We start from the raw sequence: 1,417 nt of genomic DNA on the forward strand, positions 1-1,417 counted from the left end.
ACACACACACACACACACACACACACACACACACACACACACACACCTCACTTTCTGGCAATCCTTAAAGAAAGTCAAGGTCTCATTTCCTTTCTTAGAAAATTTCCACCAAGTTTTCTCTCCTGAAGCCAACATACAATGTGAAAGCTAGGGGATAGTATTGCAATGCCGCTGCTAAACCCTGTCAGCACAGGGCTCCTCCTGACTCTGCCCATGAGACGTCATCAGCTTCCCAATAACTGGCACGTCTTGGTCACGTTTCCTTCTTCTTATGCTGTGTTAATGTGTTTGCTTTCCATTTGGCAGAGAGACAAGCGAGACGCCTCCAATTTCGACAAAGAGTTCACCAGACAGCCTGTGGAACTCACGCCTACTGATAAACTCTTCATCATGAACTTGGACCAAAATGAATTTGCTGGCTTCTCCTATACTAACCCAGAGTTTGTCATTAATGTGTAGGTGAATGCAAACTCCATTGTAAGCCTGGAGTATAAGACTTCAGGGCAAGTGTATGTATCTATTCTAGTCTTCCAGGATTCATGGTGCATATGCTGGCATTCCACACGTGGAGAGCTTGTCCTAGAGGGCTTTTCTTTGTATGTGTAGCTTGCTAGTTTGTTTTCTACATCTGAAAATGTTTAGTTTAGAGTAAGCGCTTTATCCAATTGTAGAGGTACAACTTTCCAAACTGCCAGAAACTCATCAAATGAACAGACGATATCAGAACTACTATGTCTGATACCAACATGCTTCAACATTTGTAATTTTTAAAGTCAGAAGCTAATGTTCATGGTAAAAGTTTTTACAGTTATTCTATGATATCCCCCTTGAATGCTAAGCATGACTGGTATTTTTAAATTGTGAGTAAGCTTTGCAGTTACTGTGAACTATTGTCTCTTGGAGGAAATTTTTTGTTTAAGAATTGATATGATTAAACTGAGTTAATATATGCAAACTCTTGTTTACATGTCTGCTTTTTTTTTTTTTTTTTTCCAGTACGCAGGCCTCTCACCGTTGAGGCCTCTCCCGCTGCGGAGCACAGGCTCCGGACGCGCAGGCTCAGCGGCCACGGCTCACGGGCCCAGCCGCTCCGCGGCATGTGGGATCTTCCCGGACCGGGGCACGAACCCGTGTCCCCTGCATCGGCAGGTGGACTCTCGACCACTGCGCCACCAGGGAAGCCCTACATGTCTGCTTTTAAATAGAGTCTGGCGCAGAGGTTACAAACCGGAGAGCCATAGGCTGATGCGTAAATGAATTTCGTTTCACTTGCACAGAATTTCATTTAATTGAAATCATTGTCAACATTAAAAAATGGAAGTTTTATGTAAATTTCTAGACTTTCAGATTCACTTTTAAAAAAAATCAGAAGACTGGTAGCATTGGGCCTACATTTCCATGTGGAAATAATTCAACA

The 1,417-nt window shown here is 42.9% G+C and overlaps 1 protein-coding gene across 1 annotated transcript in view; it reads left to right on the forward strand.

Annotated features, from left to right (window-relative positions):
* The window catches only part of PRKCB (protein kinase C beta), a 309,888-nt gene extending 308,936 nt beyond the window's left edge, over positions 1–952 (forward strand). The window contains exon 17 of the mRNA XM_029221908.1: positions 307–952. Coding sequence (XP_029077741.1) covers positions 307–459 — 153 coding nt within the window. The 3' untranslated portion in view covers positions 460–952. The remainder of the gene's footprint in view (positions 1–306) is intronic.
* The last annotated feature ends 465 nt before the right edge of the window (positions 953–1,417 follow it).

The sequence above is a fragment of the Monodon monoceros genome, unplaced genomic scaffold, assembly GCF_005190385.1.
Source record: "Monodon monoceros isolate NGI ecotype Baffin Bay Population unplaced genomic scaffold, NGI_Narwhal_1 Super_Scaffold_13, whole genome shotgun sequence".
Classification (NCBI taxonomy): Eukaryota; Metazoa; Chordata; class Mammalia; order Artiodactyla; family Monodontidae; genus Monodon; species Monodon monoceros.